The sequence below is a fragment of the Oncorhynchus mykiss genome, chromosome 25 (assembly GCF_057628025.1).
Source record: "Oncorhynchus mykiss isolate SJ-2025 chromosome 25, ASM5762802v1, whole genome shotgun sequence".
Classification (NCBI taxonomy): domain Eukaryota; kingdom Metazoa; phylum Chordata; class Actinopteri; order Salmoniformes; family Salmonidae; genus Oncorhynchus; species Oncorhynchus mykiss.
Window position 1 is genome coordinate 85,920,453 of NC_143046.1, and position 20,403 is coordinate 85,940,855.

General features: G+C 45.4%; 1 protein-coding gene across 2 annotated transcripts in view; it reads left to right on the forward strand.

Moving 5' to 3' along the window:
* The first annotated feature begins 2,032 nt into the window (after positions 1–2,032).
* The window catches only part of LOC110505904 (EMILIN-1-A), an 81,734-nt gene continuing 63,363 nt past the window's right edge, over positions 2,033–20,403 (forward strand). For both annotated transcript variants that reach the window (XM_021585376.3, XM_036963053.2), the window contains exon 1: positions 2,033–2,729. In XM_021585376.3, the coding sequence (XP_021441051.3) occupies positions 2,581–2,729 (149 nt within the window). In that variant the 5' untranslated portion in view covers positions 2,033–2,580. The remainder of the gene's footprint in view (positions 2,730–20,403) is intronic.

The following is a 20,403-nucleotide window of genomic DNA, read 5'->3' on the forward strand; positions in this document are numbered from 1 at the left end:
ATGGAGAGGAGAGGAGGACATCCTGGGAGTTAGTTAGGGAGCTCTGAATGGAGAGGAGAGGAGGACATCCTGGGAGTTAGTTAAGTAGCTTTGAATGGAGAGGAGGACATCCTGGGAGTTAGTTAAGTAGCTTTGAATGGAGAGGAGAGGAGGACATCCTGGGAGTTAGTTAAGTAGCTTTGAATGGAGAGGAGAGGAGGACATCCTGGGAGTTAGTTAGGGAGCTCTGAATGGAGAGGAGAGGAGGACATCCTGGGAGTTAGTTAGGGAACTCTGAATGGAGAGGAGAGGAGGACATCCTGGGAGTTAGTTGGGTAGCTCTGAATGGAGAGGAGAGGAGGACATCCTGGGGAAGTGTTCTGATGACAGGCACAGCTACACAGACAAGAGTACTGAGCAACACTACTTATTACCACATTCCCTCATGAATCGTTATTCAAACGGAAACACACACCATAATCTACAGATTTCAACACACTCCGTAATTAAAAGGGCAACACACTCCGTAATTTATGTTGCCTGCAGTTATGGCAAATGTCTCAATTTGCCTTGGAGGTTGCATTGAGTCGTGCAATTAAACTCCACAAAATGAATGAATGCGGAATTATCTGGATTACACCAATCAGTGGCAACCCGTCAGTTTGTTTTGCATTAATACGTGTCACATATCAGTTTGCAAACAATGTAAAAACCTTTTTTTTTATAAATAAAGCTGCATACAAACAGGGTCTGTTTTTTGCTTTCTTGAGTAAGGCAGCTCCAAAACGCAGGTGTTTCAGCCTAGCTCAGTGCTTTCTGTGGTGGTGGAGGGAAGAGGAGGATACCAGCGGAAAATACAGAGCGTAGGGATTGGTAATGTTCTCTAGTTTTCAACACACTCCGGACAAGGCTCCCCTGATAGCCAGGTGTAACAGAGGTAAGGTGTTGGAACAGCTGTTGAATTAACTGTTACGCTGCCAGACAAGGCTCCTCTGATAGCCAGATGTAACAGTGGTAAGGTGTTGGAACAGCTGTTGAATTAACTGTTACGCTGCCAGACAAGGCTCCTCTGATAGCCAGGTGTAACAGAGGTAAGGTGTTTGAACCGCTGTTGGGACTCTGCTGTTTTCTGTTGAGTTGTGTAGTGGCTTTGTTGGCATGCATCACTCTTTTTTTTTTTGGGGGGGGGGGGGGTATATTGCTTGCTTCACATTTGTCAGCCCAAAGGTTCTAACCAGACTTGTGAAGGTCTCCATTTTTTCCCCCCGAGGTCTTGGCTGATTTCTTCTGATTTTCCCATGACGTCAAGCAAAGAGGCACTGAGTTTGAAGGTAGGCCTTCAAATACATCCACAGGTACACCTCCAATTGACTCAAATTATGTCAATCAGGCTATCAGAAGCTTCCAAAGCCATGACATACTTTTCTAGAATTTTCCGAGCTGTTTAAAGGCACAGTCAATTTAGTATATGTTAACTTCTGACCCACTGGAATTGTCATATAGGGAATTTTATAAGTGAAATAATCTGTCTGTAAACAATTGTTGGAAAAATGACTTGTGTCATACATGAAGTAGATGTCCTAACCGACTTGCCAAAAACTATAGTTTGTTAACAAGAAATGTGTGGAGTGGTTGAAAAACAAGTTTTAATGACTCCATCCTAAGTGTATGTAAACCCCAGACTTCAACTGTACATTATGTCCAGAAAGTAGGATTGCAACTTGAAAGTAAGTGTATCTAATCAACTTCCCAGTCTCTTATCCACAGAGACGTTTTCAAAGACATCCCTAGTTAAACACACCTAACTCCTCAGTTATTTTTCAAGAACACTCATCCGTTTGTCCAAGAGCAGATACTGTATACCGGTGCTGCGGTCAGATAAGTGACAGTAAATATAGACGATGTTCTCATTCGGGAGTTGAATTAGCCCAAGTTGGTCCCAGGCACTGATCTAATGTCAATGTAGAGTTTCCGCTGACCTGAATTTGGGGAGTTTAAGCTGGTCCTAGATCTGTGCAAAATGTGCGTAAGTGCCTGATATGTAGCCTAGGGAGGGGTCGGGCAACGCACTAAAGGAGGGAGGGAAGAAGGAGAGAGAAGGGGAACTTGGGCAGGGGGAGCATAGTCATTCCAATTCTGCTGCGCTTGAAACTCCAGCTACATTCTTTGCTTCGCAATAACTTTACTAAATTACTAAAAGCGTAAACCTTTTCTCGGAAACTGTAGCTTATTTGAACGTCGGGAAAAACAACAGCAGGCTCACAGATCCGCCTCGGAGTATCTTGGCACATTTACAAGAATTATAAAGTGAATAGCAGCTGCTTTTGGACATCGTTGAAATCAATATAAATGCTATCAATCAGAGGACTATAGTATCGATGTTGAGGTGAAGACGGGTTGGAGATACTGTCTCACATCCCGCTATAGCCTAACTATGGGTCGATAGTATGGACTTACCCGACTCTGGAGAGGGACAGTGCATCACGGCTGATCGGAATTTACTTCTCCGCTATTCGTGTGGAATAAAAGTTCATTAACAAACGGGAGGATTATTTACGAGTTTTCACTTAAAAGTTAGTTTTTGTTGTTTCGTGTGGAGGGATGGCGGGACCAGTTATGTTTCTTTTCCTGTGGGTGTTGACTTGGTTCGGAGAAATTCGGGGTGCTTCGTACCCGCAGCGGTATAATCTCTACTCCGGACAGACCCAGGCGCTGCCACAGAACGGCGTCCGGGCGGCAAGCAGACACAGGTATTAAACAAACACACAACTCACTCACCTCACTCACTCTGATGTCAAACGGTATACCAAACAGCTGGGAGAAGCTGATGCATTGAATATGTCAAAGCTGATTACTCAGCGAAGGATCCCAACTTGGTGAAAGGAGCAGGCGTGGGTCTCATTTGGAGTGCAGGTGTAACACGATGAAGGAAATCAGTGTTAAAAAAAACAACAATAGTTTGTGTTTAAATGACCCCAAACCGTTATTTCTCTAAGAAACTGGGCTATTGTATGTTTTACTGCTAAGGTGCTCCTTTCTTTTCTCTCCCATGTTGTCTACACTATAAACACCAAAGAGAGTCCGCTGGAGTAGTTTCTGTCCCTCTTGTCTTTCTCTCTCAATTCAAGGGGCTTTATTGTCATGGGAAACATGTTTACATTGCCAAAGCAAGTTACATTTATAATAAAACAAAAGTGAAAGAAATAATGAAAAGTTAACAGTGAACATTACACTCTCAAAAGTTCCAAAAGACTAAAGACATTTCAAATGTCATATTATGTCTATATACATTGTTGTAATGATGTGCAAATAGTTAAAGTACAAAAGGGAAATTAAATAAATGTAAAAATAGGTTTTTATTTACAATGGTGTTTGTTCTTAACTGGTTGCCCTTTTCTTGTGGCAACAGGTCACTCACTCATCTTGCTACTGTGATGTCACACTGTGGTATTTCACACTATATCTATATATATATCAAATTTGGATTTGTTTTCGAATTCTTTGTGGGTCTGTGGAATCTAATGGAAATATGTGTCTCTATGGTCATACATTTGGCAGGAGGTTAGGACGTGCAGCTCAGTTTCCACCTAATTTTGTGTGCGTTGTGCACATTGCCTGTCTTCTCTTGAGAGACAGATCTGTCTACGGCAGCCTTTCTCAATAGCAAGGCTTTGCTCACTGAGTCAGTACATAGTCAAAGTTTTCTTAATTTTGTGTCAGTCTCAGCTTGGCAACTGTGTTATTACCTACCCTTACCACCAGGGGATGGCCCGTCAGGAAGTCCAGGATCCAGTTGCAGAGGGAGGTGTTGAGTCCCAAGGTCCTTAGCTTAGTGATGATCTTTGAGGGCACTATGGTGTTGAGCTGTAGTCAATGAATAGCATTCTCACTTAAGTGTTCCTTTTGTCCAGGTGGGAAAGGGTAGTGTGGAGTTCATTAGAGATTGCATCATCTGTTGGGACGGTATGCAAATTGGAGTGGGTCTAGGGTTTCTGGGATAATGGTGGTGTTGTGAGCTATGACCAGCCTTTCAAAGCACTTCATGACTACAGATGTGAGTGCTATGGGTCAGTAGTCTTTTAGGAAGCTTACCTTGGCGTTCTTGGGTACATGGACTATAGTGGTATGCTTGAAAGTTGTTGGTATTAAAAAAAAACCTCCAGACCACCTTTACTCCACACACAGAGATGATTACAAAGCTCTCCCTCACAAGATTTGTACCTTGTCAGCTCGGGGGTTTGAACTTGCAACCTTCCGGTTACTAGTCCAACGCTCTAACCACTAGGCTACCCTGCCGCTACTTGGTCAAGGACAGGTTAAAAATTTCAGTGAAGACACTTGCCAGTTGGTCTGCACATGTTTGGAGCACACGTCCTGGTAATCCATCTGGCCCTGTGGCCTTGTGAATGTTGACCTGCTTAAAGGTCTTACTCACATCGGCTACGGAGAGCTTGCATGCTTCAGTGTTTGCCTCAAAGTGCGCATAGAAGTTAATTAGCTCGTCTGGTAGGCTCGTGTCACTGGGCTTCCCTTTACAGTCCGTAATAGTTTGCAAGCCCTGTGTTGTAGCATTCAATCTTAGTCCCTTATTGGGGCGGCAGGGTAGCCTAGTGGTTAGAGCGTTGGACTAGTAACCGGAAGGTTGCAAGTTCAAACCCCCGAGCTGACAAGGTACAAATCTTGTGAGGGAGAGCTTTGTAATCATCTCTGTGTGTGGAGTAAAGGTGGTCTGGAGGTTTTTTTTCCACCTCTGGTTGGACATGTAACCTGCTTGGAGGAATTGGGTAAAACGGATTAAAGTCCCCGGCCACTGGATGAGCATTTTCCTGTTTGCTAATGGCCCTATACAGCTCGTTGAAGGCTGTTCTCACTGAGTCTGTACATACTCAAAGTTTTCCTTAAGTTTGGGTCAGTCAGAGTGGTCAGGTATTCTGCCATGGTGTACTCTCTGTTTAGGGCCAAATAGCATTCTAGTTTAAGCTGTTTTTTGTGTGTTTTTTTTTCCAACGTGTCTAGTAATTTTCTTTCTGTTCTCATGATCATGATCATCATCTCAATCTCTTCACTCAAAGACTCAATCATGGACACTCTTACTGACAGTTGTGGCTGCTTTGCGTGATGTGTTGTCTCTACCTTCTTGCCCTTTGTGCTGTTGTCTGTTCCCAATAATGTTTGTACCATGTTGTGTCGCTACCATGCTGTGTTGCTGCCTTGCTATGTTGTTGTCTTAGGTCTCTCTTTATGTAGTGGTGTGTTGTATCTCTTGTCGTGATGTGTTTTGTCCTATGTTTACATTTTTTTTTGTATTTAATTTAATAAAAATAAATACCTTGCTTAGGGGACTCTTCTCCAGGTTCATCTCTCTGTAGGTGATGGCTTTAGTATGGACTGTCTGTGTGTCTGTCTGTCTGTCTGTCCAACTTGCAGAGAGTGAGACTAAATGTAACACAGATGAGTGGTCCTTCCCTCATCCAAATGTTCCATGAAAACAGCGTCTCCCCTCCCACTCACTGAGGGGGCTTACAGGAGCTCTAGGGAGGAATCATAGTGTCTAGTAACACCAGTGAATCACACACTCACGCACACAAAGACACGCTCACACACGCACGCACGCACGCACGCACGTACGTACGCACACACACACACACACACACATACATCCTCTCTTTTGCTGTCCCCACTCCCTTTCCCGCTCTCTTTATCCCTTTCTCTCTCCCTCTCCATCCCTTTCAATTCAATTCAAGGGCTTTATTGGCATGGGAAACATATGTTAACATTGCCAAAGCAAATAAACTATATAATTAACAAAAGGGATGGAGAGGGAGAGTGAAAGGGGTCTCACTAGCACGCACACACACCCACGTACGCACCCACACACACACCCACGTATGTACCCACACACACACACACACACGTACGCATCCACGCACATCCACGCATGCACACACACACACCGACACACACTGTAGGAGTTCCTCCCAGCCATGACGTACTGTAGGAGTTCCTCCCAGCCATGACGTACAGTAGGAGTTCCTCCCAGCCATGACGTACAGTAGGAGTTCCTCCCAGCCATGACGTACTGTAGGGGTTCCTCCCAGCCATGACGTACTGTAGGGGTTCCTCCCAGCCATGACGTACTGTAGGGGTTCCTCCCAGCCATGACGTACTGTAGGGGTTCCTCCCAGCCATGACGTACTGTAGGAGTTCCTCCCAGCCATGACGTACTGTAGGGGTTCCCCCGTCATCAGTAGGAGTTGACATCTGTTATAACAAAGAGTTAAAACAGGCTAGAAAGGCCTTGCTCCCAGACTTGGCTTACTGCACCCCAAACGCCTAGAAAGTCCTGGCTCCCAGACTCCGTGTTTCTCAACTCCAGCCCCGGACAAAGCACAACTAATTCAACATATCAATTAATCATCAAGTCTTCAATGACTTGAATCAGGTCATTTTGTCCGGATCTACAACAAAACAATGTGTGCTGTTGGCGTACTGGAGGACTGCAGCTGGGAAACACTGCCCTATCACTACAATAACACACAAGCCCATGCTAAATGTGTATTAACTATATGGTACATAGCTCACTTTGATTTGCTTGGGAATTGAATGTAGGGTCGTTCCACCGATTCGGTGCCTCTTGAGAAGTGTAACTCATTTTAACATTCGGTCATAAAGAGCACATGTTCAACTTCATTAAAAAAACATTTTACCATCTCAAGAGGTTAAAGAAAAACCTATTACGTGCCAAATAAAGTAACAGAGTTGACGATTTTAAATCAGCCATAAATCCGCTCGTGACAGGAGGAATGGAAGCTTGGTATTCAACACCATAGTCCCCTCCAAGCTCATCACCTACCTAGGGACCCTGGGACTGAATCTCTCACTCTGTAACTGGATCCTGGACGTCCTGATGGATCGGCCTAAGGTGGTGAGGGTAGGCAACAACGCCACACTGACCCTTAACATACCGTGCTCCCTGTTAACCCACGATGTGCATGGCCGCGCACAACTCCAACACCATCATAGATGGTGGACTTAGCAGTGTGGTGCCAGGACAACAACCTCTCACTCAACGTCACGAAGACCAAGGAGCTGATCGTAGACTATAGGAGAAAGAGAGGAGAGCACATCCCCATCCACATCAACAGGGCTGTTGTGGAGTGGGTCGAGAGCTTCAAGCTCCTTGGCATCCACATCACTAAGGACTTAACATGGTCCACACACTATACACCAGCACAGAAATGAAGAGGGCACGGCAGTGCCTCTTCCCCCCCCCCCCCCCCCCCCCCAGGAGGCTGAAAATAATTAACATGGGTCCCCAGATCCTCATTAAGTTCTATAGCTGCACCATCGAGAGCATCTTGACTGGCTGCATCACCGCTTGGTATGGCAATTGCACCGCCCTTGAATGCAAAGCGCTATAAAGGGTGATGCAGACAGCCCAGTACATCACTGGGACTAAGCTCCCTGCCATCCAGGATCTCTATGTCAGGGAAGAGCCTGGAAAAAGACTCCAGCCACGCAAGCTATATACTGGTCACTCGGCTACTGTCCGGCAAAAGCTACCGAAGCACTGACTCTCGGATCAACAGGCACCGAGACACTTCTACCCCCCGAGCCAGACTTCTATATGGTCATTTAAATCCTCTTAAGGATCGGCCCTTTAAAAATAAAATTGCCTAAAATTACATACCCAAATCTAACTGCCTGTAGCTCAGGCCCTGAAGCCTGTATTTTCTTGATACCATTTGAAAGGAATCACTTTGAAGTTTGTGGACATGTGAAAGGAATGTAGGAGAATATAACACATTAGATCTGGTAAAAGATAATACAAAGAAAAAAACAACTGTTTTTTCAATTGTTTTTGTACCATCTTTGAAATGCAAGAGAGAGTCCAGCCACGCAAGCTATGTATTATTCGAGCCCAGGTGCAATTTAGATTTTGGCCACCAAATGGCAGAAGTGTATGTGCAAAGTTTTAGACTGATCCAACGAATGATTGCATTTCTGTTCAAAATGCTATTAAAAATGAATAGGCGACACTCTTAGATTTGTTTTTATCTGGATATAACCAAAAAGAGTTATATTGCTTGCTTCATATATGGCAGCCAAAAGGTTCTATATAGAACCTTTTTGTCAGGTTCTTTGATCAGAACCCCCAGGGGTTCGTCTTCACTGAACCAAAATTGGTTCCATATAGAACCCTTCGGGTCTGATTATAGAGTTCTATGTTGAACCAATTTTGGTTCTGTTATAGAACCTTTAGGGCTGCCATATATGAAGCAAGCATTTAACCCTGTTTGGTTCTATCCAGAACCTTTTTTTCTAAGAGTGTATCAGGAACTTAATAGAGGTATATAAATGGAAATATTTGGAAGTCAGTATTAGTGTGTCCTCTATAATGATTTAGGCCTAGTGGTCTATGCTACTCGTTTATGGATTATTTTATTTCTTTAGGAATTTGATTTTAACCTCTTATCATGGAACCCAATGGTCCTTCAGATGAGGACATACAGTTGTAGTCGGAAGGTTACATACACCTTAGCCAAATACATTTAAACTCAGGTTTTCACAATTCCTGACATTTAATCCTAGTAAATAATCCCTGTTTTAGGTCAGTTAGGATCACCACTTTATTTCAAGAATGTGAAATGTTAGAATAATAGTAGAGAGAATGATTTATTTCAGCTTTTATTTCTTTCATCACATTCCCAGTGGGTCAGAAGTTTACATGCACTCAATTAGTATTTGGTAGCATTGCCTTTAAATTGTTTAACTTGGGTCAAACGCTACAGGAACCCTTCAACAAGCTTCCCACAACAAGTTGGGTTAATCTTGGCCCATTCCTCCTGACAGAGCTGGTGTAACTGTATCAGGTTTGTAGGCCTCCTTGCTCACACGCTTTTTCAGTTCTGCCCACATTTTCTATAGGAATATTGACCGGGTGGCCACTTTTACAATAATATAAAATGAATAATAGTAATAATAATCGTCATTTAGCAGATGCTTTCATCCAAAGCAATTTACTGTCATGCGTGCATATACATTTTACGAAAGGGTGGTCCCAATAATCAAGCCAAAAACTCTGGGGGGAACCCCTACAGACGATGGGGGAACCGCTACAGACGATGGGGGAACTCCCTACAGACGACGAGGGAGCTCCTACAGTACGTCATGGCTGGGAGGAACCCCTGCAGACGACGGGGGAACTCCTACAGACGACGGGGGAACCCCTGCAGACGACGGGGGAACCCCTACAGACGACGGGGGAACTCCTACACTACGTCATGGCTGGGAGGAAACCCTGCAGACGACGGGGGAACCCCTACAGACGACGGGGGAACCCCTACAGATGACGGGGGAACTCCTACAGTACGTCATGGCTGGGAGGAACTCCTGCAGACGACGGTGGAACCCCTACAGACGACGGGGGAACTCCTACAGACGACGGGGGAACCCCTGCAGACAACGGAGGAACCCCTACAGACGACGGGGGATCCCCTACAGACGACGGGGGAACTCCTACACTACGTCATGGCTGGGAGGAAACCCTGCAGATGACGGGGGAACCCCTACAGACGACGGGGGAAACCCTACAGATGACGGGGGAACTCCTACAGTACGTCATGGCTGGGAGGAACTCCTGCAGACGACGGTGGAACTCCTACAGACGGTGGAACTCCTACAGACCACGGTGGAACTCCTACAGACGGTGGAACTCCTACAGACGGTGGAACTCCTACAGACGGAGGAACTCCTACAGACGGAGGAACTTCTACAGACGGAGGAACTCCTACAGACGACGGTGGAACTCCTACAGACGACGGGGGAACCCCTGCAGACGACGGGGGAACCCCTACAGACGACGGGGGAACTCCTACAGACGGGGGAACTCCTACAGACGGGGGAACTCCTACAGACGGAGGAACTCCTACAGATGACGGGGGAACTCCTACAGACGAGGGAACTCCTACAGACGGAGGAACTCCTACAGATGACGGGGGAACTCCTACAGACGACGGTGGAACTCTTACAGACGGAGGAACTCCTACAGACGACGGTGGAACTCCTACAGACGACGGTGGAACTCCTACAGACGGTGGAACTCCTACAGACGGGGGAACTCCTACAGACGACGGTGGAACTCCTACAGATGGAGGAACTCCTACAGATGACGGTGGAACCCCTTCAGACGGAGGAACTCCTACAGACGACGGTGGAACTCCTACAGACGGAGGAACTCCTACAGATGACGGGTGAACTCCTACATACGACGGGGGAACTCCTACAGACGACGGGGGAACCCCTACTGACGACGGGGGAACCCCTACAGACGGAGGAACCCCTACAAACGGGGGAACTCCTACAGACGGGGGAACTCCTACAGACGGAGGAACTCCTACAGACGGAGGAACCCCTACAGACGGAGGAACTCCTACAGACGACGGTGGAACTCCTACAGACAACAGAGGAACTACTACAGACTTTTTAAGGAGATGTATTTATCCCGCTGTGCTACATGTTGTTTTTCTGTCTTCTGAATGACTGACTAGTCGATGGGGTTTGACACGTGATGCATGCATCAAATATGTATTTTAAAGGAAAGCCAGAAACCATAATCACATTTATCAAAGAATGCAGCACTCGCATTGGAATGGGGATTTTTATACTCGGGGCCTCTGAAAGAGGAACTTCTCAATGCCCTCTGCTCAACTCTCATGCTCTGCTCTGCCAAAATATTTTTGCTATCAAAACAGCTTTCTTCTCAACTGTGTGCATTCATCTTTTGATGATGATGAAGTTAAAGTCTTGTAACTCTCACAGAAGGTTTTATTTTCTGTGCACTTTACAAACTGTAAATGAACACTTAACATTCCCCAAGAACTGAAGTGTTTTTCCAAAAATATCAGTCAATGCACTAAGATTACGTACTTTGAAGAAATAACAAAATAATTAATTGAAAATGCTGTGAACTGGGATTAGGTATGAACAACACCAGTCCAGATCCTACCCTGCTGCTGACAGGGTTCTTTCTACATGTTACTAATGGTCAGAAACAGTGGCTTGAGGTCATGGTTACTAATGGTCACACACAGTGAGCCGAGTCCAGAGCTTAATACGGGGTTGCCAGTCGTGGTGGGATACAGGTCAGAGGTCAAGGGACAAGGGTCTAAACACCCCTGTGTCCTGTAAAATGATGACCTTCACTTGGACCCAGTACTTGGAGGACAGGATCAGCTAACCCTTCCCTAATACTAACCTTAACCACTAGTGGGAGAAAGACAAACCTTAACCACTAGGGCTAGAAAGACTAACCTTAACCACCAGTGGGAGAGACTAACCTTAACCATTAGTGGAAGAAATACTAACCTGACTATAGAAGTACGTCTAGGTTCATTTGGTTTGGAGCAAGGGGTGCCAACCACCGTGAAGGTTGTAGTGTCTGCTGGTTTTCATCTTTTATTTCTAATCTGAAACTGATTAGCGAATACCTGGACAACGTGTTGAGTCTCAAGTAGATCATTCTCTGGAGACAGGGTTACCAAACAGGACTGTGACTCATGAGGGCTGAAGTTGGCCACCCCTGATTTACCAACATAATACCAACCGTATTGAGACCTGGCAAAAGAAATGGGTGTGAAAAGGCAAGAGGTCACCAAAAACAACAATTTAGACAGTTATTGGACTTATTTGATCTTAGGCCAAGATAAACATAACAATGTCTTTGTTTGGGTTGTGTGTTCTTATAGGAGTTGGCAAAAGGTTTATCTCCCCCCTGGCCGTTGTCTAATGTCAGATGGAGTCACACCTACACCACACTCATCCTTCAATCTATCTGTTTTGTCGGATGTGGAATTCATATTAACATTTTAATATTCCAGAGCATCCACCGTTCAAAAATGAAAACATCGTTCTGTACTTTTTATATCACTGTGCTGTCGCATGACTCTGCTTGAAAAAGGCAGAATAACTAGCTAAATTGTTACAAACATTGTGACAGGGATTTAATTGTTTTTTATTGTGAGAAAATACAAACAAAGGTGGTGGCTTTCTCTGCAAAAATGATGTGCAAGGATGTCGGTTGCTATTGCCAGCTTACTGTTGTAGCTATCTTACTGACATAGCTAGCTCTACCTTTACTAATCAGTCCGTAGATCAGCATGTTTCTCCACGATGGCTAAACTTACTTTGTATCATTGGGTCAGCTGATCAGTCAGCTGACTTGGGAGGCTACTGTAATGAGTCTGGCAGAACAGCTGCTTCATTAAAACTCATGATAATGTAAGCAACAACCACAGTAGCTTTCTAGCTATCTTTTGTGTTGGAAACCATCAACATTATGTGTGTGCAGCACTAAGTAGGTGGCTGATTGGTTAGCAGCATCATTTCAGTGACTAGCTCAGAAGCAAGCTAATGTTTTTATGCTAGCATTCGTGTCCATTGTCAAACTTCAGAAACACCGCTCATTGAAGCACACACTCCTTAGCGAAATGTGAGGTGGTGCTACGAAGACTTCTCAAACCAAAACACATCAACATTACGTAAAGATGTATTGTTTAAACGTTGATTTAAATCAGCCTGTTTTGAGAATGAAATGCGGTTCATTAGGCGACGGCACCTAGATAATATTTTCAAACGTTAGACAGCACAATGTAGCCAAATTACTTTCAAAGCTATCCCATTACTCTTTTGTGAGATCATTGCAGGGGGAATCGACACGTTGTCTGACATAAGACAATCACCCCCCAGCTAGACTTACAACATCTAAGCTGCTTCGCTATAACACCTTTCAACACTGGCACCGATGAATGGTTCAATACGTCAGTGTCTCTCAGGCTTCTCATGCCCCTTCTGTCTCGGGTTCTCCGAGTTCTCTTCGGAATGTTTTGCTCTGTCATGGAAGAGGCCTGTGTAATTCTGGTCAGGCTCATTCCAGATGATGTGGTTGTTGGACAGCTCAGTTTCCCTGTGTGTGTTTGTGTGTGTATTTCCCTCAGTAGACCACAGACTACGCCATTATCTCTCTCTCTCTCTCTCTCTCTCTCTTGCAGTGCATGCTGGGAGTTTGAGTGTTTGGTGTGGAGGGCTCTGTCCTAACTAACTTGATTAATTTCTTTCAATTTTATTTTCTATGGTGGAGGGTTGAGACACTTTTTTTTTTAGCTGTATCCACAGTTTTTTTTTTCAAAGTTAGGGTGGAAGAGGACAGAGTAAGTTTCCTGGGGTTTGGAAGGTGTGGTGTGTGCGATGGATTCTCAGCCTAGCGCGGAGGAGAAGCTGTCGATACGACATGGATTCAGGTGTGTTCCTGACAATGGAGTTGAGGAGGTAGGAGCTGAATTTATACATTCTGCTTCTAGAATGAACAAAGCTGTGGTTGTGTTTATGAAAAGAGCAAATTTGTTTGGTAGGCTAATTGCTAGTGGAATATTTGTAAGGGGTGTGTTGGCGCCAATTTCACCTCTCTCTATCCCTTCGACCATGGTGGTAGTCACAAATTTGCCTCAGTTTATTGCGGATGATCAAATCAGGAAAGAGCTGAGTTGTTTTGGTAAGTTTGCTAGCGGTTTTCGTGTACTGTCAGCAGGCTTTCAGGCAGATGCCGTTAATCACGTTGTTTCGTTCCGGAGGCAAGTGTTTGTTTCTGAATAACAATGAGCAACAGCTAAATGTGCATTTTAAAGTGAGTCATGGGGAGGGGCTCCATGCAGGGTTTGCCAGCACAGATAGTCTACAGTGTTTTGCGTGTGGGGATTTGGGGCATAAGAGTTTTGCACGTCCACAAAGGCCGTAGACAACGTGAGGGCACAAGCACCAGTGGGGGTAATCGAAGTCAACGTGCATGGGGCAATGAGATGCAGAGGCTGGGCCTAGTCATGCCAGGGATGGTGGTGTAGTTGAGGCTGGGCCTAGTCAGGTTATGGAGGGTGGGGTAGATGAGGCTGGGTCTAGTCAGTTTATGCTAGTGGATGAGGAGATTATAGTGGGGAAGTGTAAGAGACTGGAGGGGAGGAGGAGGAGGGTGTCAAGCAGAAGTGGAAAAAGGGGGAGAAGAAAGGAGGTGGGAGGGGAGAGGCTGGTGTGGTCAAAGGCACCATGAAACCTTTGCCTGGTGCTGGGGGGGGGGGGGGGGGCTGACCAGAGTGGAAGGGCATGTGGTCAAGATGGGAGATGGAGATGAGGAGGAAAGTGAGTCTGAGGAAGAGGATGATTAGGTTTTTTTTTTCAGACTCCTCTTCATTGGGTCCGGAGCTGACAGCCAGTCAAGCAGAGGTGTCAAAGTACACTTTATTTCTGATCTGAGAAAGTTTGTAAGACTAGTACAACATGCTATAAAAAATTAGGGGCATGTTGTCCTCACCCAGGAAATGGTTTAGTTTGAGGAAGTGGGTCACAACAGTGCTTAAGGGTCGATCTCTAGACACTGTTTAGATGTATTGTTTATTTCTGGCACTGGGCCTTTTTGAGCTTTGCTATTGGTCTCTTTCTTTGCTGGCTTTTCTCCCACTTCTTATGGAGACTCTTCGGGTAGGCTCGCTTAATATAATTGGCACCAGAGATGCGGGAAAGAGGAGTCTGTTGGGTTAAAATGTAAAACACAAAAAGTACAGGTGTTGTTTCTGCAGGAGACGCATAGTGATGTGGTGAATTAAGTAGATTGGGGGCTCTGGTGGAAAGAGGCAATTGTTTTGAGCCATGGGACACATTTTAGTGCAAGGGTGGTTGTCCTTTTTGTACTGGGTCTGTCTGTAAAAATGTGTTCCTCAAAGGAGGTGCATTTCTGCTTTTGCTTGTTGCAAAAGCAGAAATGAACAACATGGGCTTTATCTTTTAGAAATGTGTGTGCACCTAACACAGGGAGAGAGAGGGGGGTACTATTTGGGTGTCTTAGACAGGAACTTTCACAGGTAGCGCCTGAGGAGACGCTGGTGGTCGGCAGGGACTGGAACTGTACAATGGATTTTTACGAAAGACAGAAATGGGGAAGAGCCTCATTCAGTGTCAGTGGGAGTGTTAAGGGACATCATTAATCAGTTCGACCTAGTGACTGTTTGGAGAACTAAAGATACCAACACAATACAGTATACATGGGTGAAGGTTTTTGGGGTGCAGCCCGACTTGATCGTTTTTGCATGTCCAGGAATCGGAGCGATAGGCTTTTGGGTGCTACCGTTCTCCCGGTGGAGTTTTCGGATCACAACAACCATGACTCGGCTATCTATTTCACCAGGGCCCTGGCAGGCATCCTATTGTAATTTTAATGTAAAATTACAAGATGACACTTTTTGCTCAGGTTACCAAACCTTTTGGGAAAGATGGTGGCAGGGAAGAGAGGAGTATGAGTCTCTGAGTCAATGGTGGGATGTGGGAAAAGTCCAAATTCGGCTTTTCTGTCAACAGTATACAGCTCTCTCATCCTCAGAGGCTAGGAGAATATTGGGGGATCTAGAGTGTAACATTAGTGAGATGGAGGTAGAGATGGTGGGGCAAGGCAATGTAGGCCTCCAGGCTAATTTAGCTGAATTACGTAGGGACCTGGGTAGTTTTTTCCAGGTTAAAGCAAATGGAGCACTTGTAAGAGCTAGGTTCTCCATGCTCAGGGAGATGGACGCTCCCAGCTCTTTCTTCTTTGGTTTGGAAATACAGAGTGGGGAAGCCAAGGGTATGCAATGTCTACGGCTGTCTGATAGGCAGGTGACCTCTGTGGGAGAGATGCGGGCGCGGACTTTGGAATTTTATACTGTGTTGTATAGGGCAGAAATGTGTGATCCTATGTGTGCTCAGGTCTTGTTCGCAGAACTCCCTAAGGTCTCTCTGGCACAGAGGGATGAAATGGACATTCCTCTGTTGTCCCATGAACTGGCAGAGGCCGTGACACAGATGTCCCCCAGTCGTGCACCAGGGGTCGATGGACTCCCAGTGGAGTTTTAAAAGAAATTCTGGGGAATAATTGGACTGGACTTCTTTTGCATGTTGCGTGAATGCGTTGGGGTAGGAGTTGCCAATGAGTTGCCGTCGGGTGGCTCTGACTCTCCTGCCCAAAAAAGGGGACTTTTGTGAACTTAAGAACTGGAGGCCTGTGGCATTTCTCTGTGCGGACTACAAGATATTTGCCAAGATCCTCTCTAACAGACTGAAGTCCCATCTGGACTCGATACTACATAATGACCAAACATATTGTGTTCCGGGATGCTCAATCACGGACAACTTGTTATTAATCAGGGACATGTTGGACTTGTCGAGAGGTTCTAATGTGAACTTTGGACTGGTCTCTTTAGATCAAGAGAAGGTGTTTGATAGAGTGGACCATGAGTATCTGTTTAATGTGATGTTTGGGAAGAGTTTTTTTTTTACCTGTGTGAAGCTGTTGTATGCTGGGGCGTCATGTATGGTCAAGGTGGGAGGGGGGCTCAGTAAGCCAGTCCGGGTGAGATCGGGCATTACACAAGGATGCCCTCTATCGGGGCAGTTATATACACTAGCCATTGAGCCTTTTTTGGGCCTGTTACGCAGGAGACTGTAGGGAGTGTGCTGGACAGGCATGGGTGTGGTGACAGGCATTGCAATGTCAGCATATGCAGATTACATTTCTGTGATGGGCAGGATATGCAGGCAGTAGAGACCAGTCTGAAAATGTATGAGGGAGCTTCGTCAACTAAGGTAAACTGGGGCAAGAGTAAAGCTCTGTTATGTGGGGCATCGGGGGATAGTACCCCTCTGCTTCCAGGGGGTTTGCAGTGGGGTTGTGAAGGGCTTAAAGTGTTGGGGGTGTACCTGGGCTCGGAGAGGTGTGTCAGGAAGAACTGGGAGAGGCTATCACAGGCAGCGGTGTCAAGACTGGCCAGGTGGACGTGGCTCCTGTCCCAAGTGTCATATAGAGGGAGGGGGCTGATCATCAACAACCTGGTGGAATCTTCTCTGTGGCATAAACTGGCTGTCCTCAAACCCCCCTGCCGGTCTGCTCGCAGACCTGCAATGCAAGCTGATGGACTTTTTCTGGCCGGGCCATTACTGGCTGAGGGCGGCAGTGTTGTACATGACCGTTCACGAAGGAGGACAGGGCCTGGTGGAACTGGAGAGCAGGGTGGCTGCGTTCCGACTAAAGGCTGCACATATCTGGTGTGTTTGGGGGCTGTCTGTATAGCTGGGGAAGATGTTTCAGGAGATCTGGTGTGTTGGGGGGCTGTCTGTATAGCTGGGGAAGATGCTTCAGGAGATCTGGTGTGTTGGGGGGCTGTCTGTATAGCTGGGGAAGATGTTTCAGGAGATCTGGTGTGTTGGGGGGCTGTCTGTATAGCTGGGGAAGATGTTTCAGGAGATCTGGTGTGGTGGGGGGGTTGTCTGTATAGCTGGGGATGATGTTTCAGGAGATCTGGTGTGGTGGGGGGGGTTGTCTGTATAGCTGGGGAAGATGTTTCAGGAGATCTGGTGTGTTGGGGGGTTGTCTGTATAGCTGGGGAAGATGTTTCAGGAGATCTGGTGTGGTGGGGGGGGTTGTCTGTATAGCTGGGGAAGATGTTTCAGGAGATCTGGTGTGGTGGGGGGGGTTGTCTGTATAGCTGGGGAAGATGTTTCAGGAGATCTGGTGTGGTGGGGGGGGGTTGTCTGTATAGCTGGGGATGATGTTTCAGGAGATCTGGTGTGGTGGGGGGGTTGTCTGTATAGCTGGGGAAGATGTTTCAGGAGATCTGGTGTGTTGGGGGGTTGTCTGTATAGCTGGGGAAGATGTTTTGGATATACGGTTTTTGAAGTGGTGAGTTTTGTTTTTGGTTATTGTGATGTTTGTGGTGTGGTGTTTTGTATTGTGTGACGGAGGGAAAGGTGAGTATGGTACATGTATGGTACAGGGAAAGGTGAGTATGGTACATGTATGCAGGACAGGATATATTTTGGTGTTTTATTTTAAGGGGGTAGTGAGGTTTTAATGAAATGAGAATGTTTCATTAAAGAAAGACAAAGTCTCACTCACTCACACACACACACACTGACTGTCTTAATGTGCTGGACCCCAGGAAGAGTAGCTGCTGCTTTGGCAGGAACTAATGGGTATCCTTAATAAACACACAAACACAGCGAGAGAGGGAGCTCACTGTCTTTGTCAGTGTGTTTTGTATTGTGTTATCAGTCGTGTTTATGTACTGATTCCATGGTACAGGGTGTATGAGTTGATATATAAAATGACGCAAGAGTCAAGACTTTGTGCTTTTCAGCTAAAATTATTGTACGGAATTCTTGTCACCAACAAAATGTGGAATGTTGGGGCATACAGTCATCGCAACTCTGCAGATTTTGTTGTGAGGATACATAATCAATACACCGTTTGTTTTGGTATTGCCCTCCGGTAGCTTGTTTCTGGTTTCAGGAATGGCTGAAAATGCATAACATACATCTAAAATTGACCCTAGAAATAACATTGTTGAAATACCAGGTCAGTCAATTACTAATACTCTTAGTAAAGGTATTTATCATTAACTCGATGTCTGTGGATTCTATTCGAAAGGAAATAACTAATATTTGTAATGCATTTTGTTAGTTTATTGTGTATTCAGGCCCTGATGGCAGGGTTAGGAGCTTCCTAAAGACCCAAGGTTATTACAGTCCATCACATTGTGTTAGTTTAGTGTGTATTCAATCATTCAGGCCCTGATGGCAGGGGTAGGAGCTTCCTAAAGACCCAAGGTTATTAGAGTCCATCACATTGTGTTAGTTTAGTGTGTTTTCAGTCATTCAGGCCCTGATGGCAGGGGTAGGAGCTTCTGAAAGACCCAAGGTTATTACAGTCCATCACATTGTGTTAGTTTAGTGTGTATTCAGTCATTCAGGCCCTGATGGCAGAGGTAGGAGCTTCCGAAAGACCCAAGGTTATTACAGTCCATCAGTGTTAGGGTACTGCTTATTGTGTTCCCACTATGTGTTGTATCCTCTTTATTATATAGCAGATTTTTTTGTGCATTTAGTGACTTTTAGTGCATTTAGTATCGTTGAGTGACTTTCAGTGCATTTAGTATCGTTCAGTGACTTTTAGTGCATATAGTGACTTTTTGTGCATATAAGAAGTTATTCTCAGTTAAGTATCCATATTGATAGCATTGTTTTCATGACTGTCTTCCTTCTCTCTCTCTCTCCCCCCATCACCTCACTCTGAGTTGTTTCCTCAGAGAGGAATTATTACACCCGCAAGGCACCAATGATGTATATAAAACATGCTGCTACCTCTCATCTCACACGGAGATAAGGCAGCAGGACAACGACTTCACATTCCTCTGTGGAGAACAGGCTTTGGTGGACCACCCAGGGAACTCTGACACATGCTTCACATTTAGGCATTTATCGCCACAGTATTGGGACATTTATTGAGAAAGGTCTACCAAAATCGCTCTCTCAAATTCACTCCAAGTCTCTCTCAATCTCTCTGTCTTTAATATAATCTCCCTCTCTCTTGAATGTGGCAGTTATCTTGGTGCCATGCTGAAGACTTGGCTGCTACTCTAAAGTGGTTTCAGCTGTAATGATAGTTAGTGGTTCAAGCTGTAGTGATAGTTAGTGGGTCCAGCTGTAATGATAGTTAGTGGTTTCAGCTGTAGTGATAGGTAGTGGTTTCAGCTGTAGTGATAGTTAGTGGTTCCAGCTGTAATGATAGTTAGTGGTTCCAGCTGTAGTGATAGTTAGTGGTTTCAGCTGTAGTGATAGTTAGTGGTTTCAGCTGTAGTGATAGTTAGCGGTTTCAGCTGTAGTGATAGTTAGTGGTTTCAGCTGTAGTGATAGTTAGTGGTTCCAGCTGTAATGAGAGTTAGTGGTTCCAGCTGTAATGAGAGTTAGTGGTTCCAGCTGTAATGAGAGTTAGTGGTTCCAGCTGTAATGAGAGTTAGTGGTTCCAGCTGTAATGAGAGTTAGTGGTTCCAGCTGTAATGAGAGTTAGTGGTTCCAGCTGTAATGAGAGTTAGTGGTTCCAGCTGTAATGAGAGTTAGTGGTTCCAGCTGTAATGAGAGTTAGTGGTTTCAGCTGTAGTGATAGTTAGTGGTTCATGCTGTAGTGATAGTTAGTGGTTCATGCTGTAATGAGAGTTAGTGGTTCATGCTGTAGTGATAGTTAGTGGTTCAAGCTGTAATGAGAGTTAGTGGTTCCAGCTGTAATGGTAGTTAGTGGTTCCAGCTGTAATGGTAGTTAGTGGGTCAAGCTGTAATGAGAGTTAGTGGTTCAAGATGTAATGAGAGTTAGTGGTTCCAGCTGTACTGAGAGTGTGTGGTTCCAGCTGTAATGAGAGTTAGTGGTTCCAGCTGTAATAAGAGTTAGTGGTTCCAGCTGTAATGAGAGTTAGTGGTTTCATCTGTAATGAGAATTAGTGGTTTCATCTGTAGTGATAGTTAGGGGTTCAAGCTGTAGTGATAGTTAGGGGTTCCAGCTGTAGTGAGAGTTAGTGGTTC